The 1,868-nt window shown below is 66.0% G+C and overlaps 1 protein-coding gene across 1 annotated transcript in view; it reads right to left on the reverse strand.

The window, feature by feature from the left end:
* ALX3 (ALX homeobox 3) overlaps positions 1-1,868 on the reverse strand; it is an 11,464-nt gene that overhangs the window by 8,571 nt on the left and 1,025 nt on the right. Inside the window, exon 2 of the mRNA XM_015595392.1 lies at positions 1,629-1,863. Coding sequence (XP_015450878.1) covers positions 1,629-1,863 — 235 coding nt within the window. The remainder of the gene's footprint in view (positions 1-1,628; positions 1,864-1,868) is intronic.

Consider the following 1,868-nt stretch of genomic DNA (forward strand, 5'->3'; position numbering starts at 1 on the left):
GTCTCCTTTTCGTTCGGCCCGTCCTCCGCTCCGCTTGAATCGTTCACTTTCTTCTCCCACTTGTCTTCGTTTTGCTTTTCCTCTGCTCTTTCGAGCTGTCCCTTCGATCCTTTCGTTCTGTCTGCTCCTGCTCTCTTCGTCCTTTCCCTTCCCAAGCTACCCGCTTCGTTCGATCTCCGCTTGCTTTTCTTTTTTTCCTTTGTTTTGTTCGTTCCTCATTTATCCCCTTCCGTTCTGCCCGGCTCGCCGACCGCCTGTACCTCTCGTTGTCGCTCCCTCTCCTCCGTCGCTTTGTTCGATGTCCCTTTCCCTCTTTTTGGTCGTTGCGTGCGCTCTTTAGTTCTCTTTCCGCGCATTTCGTTGTTGACCCCCTCGCCGTCGCTGGATTCCTCGCGCCGCTAGTTCGGCCCTAGCGCTGTCCGCAGTGCGCCCAGCGCGGGCGGGTCCCGGCGCCTCGCCGTCCGCGCGATCCCCGGTGGTGCTGTCGGCGCTGCGCGACCGCCGCCTCTGGCTGGGATCAGAGGAGCCAGGCCAACTGCTTCTCATTAAGTCCCAACTGTGGTTTTTATCAGGAGTGCCTCTTTCAAAGGGCACAGACACGAAGCTCTGCGGCCTCGCTCATTTCCTCCGCTGACCCCCACACACCTCCTGCCCTCCCTTACACATTCCCACCGCCGGCAGGGCGAAGGCTGGAGCTGCCTGGACACTCCGTGGAGGCCCGCGAGGCGTCAGCGAGTTGGGCCGATCTCGGAGGACCCAGCTCTGGGCCTAAGCTGCGGGACGTGGCAGCTCGGGCGCCGAGACTCCTACAGGTTAGCGCCCGTGCAGTTGGCGCCGGCAGGGCTGAGTACCTGCCTGCCAAGCCCCGGGCGTTCAGGCGCGATCTCGAGAGATGGCGCGGTCGAACTGGCCTTAGCACACGGGGCCCCGGCGCAGGAGCCGTAGGCGCCCAGGGTTTAGGCCCAGCCGTGAGGATCCAGGGAGAGGAAGCCAAGCCGGCGAGAGGGTGGCCATCGCCGTATAAGACGACGGGGAGGCCAGGTTAGTCTGAGAAATAACTGCACAGTTATTCCGTATCGAGCATGGCCCTGGCACTGAGGGACCAGCTGTGGCCACGCTGCCGAGCGCCTAATGCGCAGGCAGCGCCCTCCCCACAGAAGCTGGGCCTGCGGAGCAGAGGCCTCAGCCCTCAGCGGAGCCCGGCTTGGACATTTTGGGTCCGGGCTCAGCCTTGGGGCCCGCATCAGACGCCACACACACACAAAAAGCCGCGTTTATCTCCCCGCATCGGGGCAAGGGCTCAGTGTGACTCCTGGGCCTTGGGCCCGGTCCGGGGTTCTAGGTCGGTGGCAGCTCCAGCGCCACTCGGGCCAAACATGAGTTCTCCTTCCAGGCTCCGACTGGGCCCCGGGCTGTCGCCGCTCCACCCTCTCTCGACCTCCCACCTTCCATTCCCGCCGCCGAAGGCAAGCGTGGCTCTGCTTCCCGCACCGCGCCGGCTTTTGCCCAGCCTGGCCGGGCGCGAGGTGAGAGGGTCACGAAGTTAAGAAATAGGCGAGCGGGAGAGGGAAGCGGGGAGGCCGGGCCGGGCCGGGGAGGGAAGGGGAGCGGGTCGGGCTGCGCTTTACCTTCCTCGGGGCCCTCGTAGAAGTGGCCGCCGTTGAGCGCCGGGGCGGGACCGAGGTCCTGCAGGTACTTGGCGGGCGGCTTGGCCGGCTCTGGGAGGTAGGGCTCCAGGGGCCCGCAGGCCGGAAAGCGGGTCAGCCGCGGGCCGCGGGGCGGTGCGGGGTGCAGGTGAGGCGCGGCAGCGGGGGTTCCCTGGGCGCCCGGAGGCTCGTTCCCAGTGGCCGCGTAGGGGCCGGACCCGG

The sequence above is a fragment of the Pteropus alecto genome, unplaced genomic scaffold (genome assembly GCF_000325575.1).
Source record: "Pteropus alecto unplaced genomic scaffold, ASM32557v1 scaffold106, whole genome shotgun sequence".
Lineage (NCBI taxonomy): Eukaryota > Metazoa > Chordata > Mammalia > Chiroptera > Pteropodidae > Pteropus > Pteropus alecto.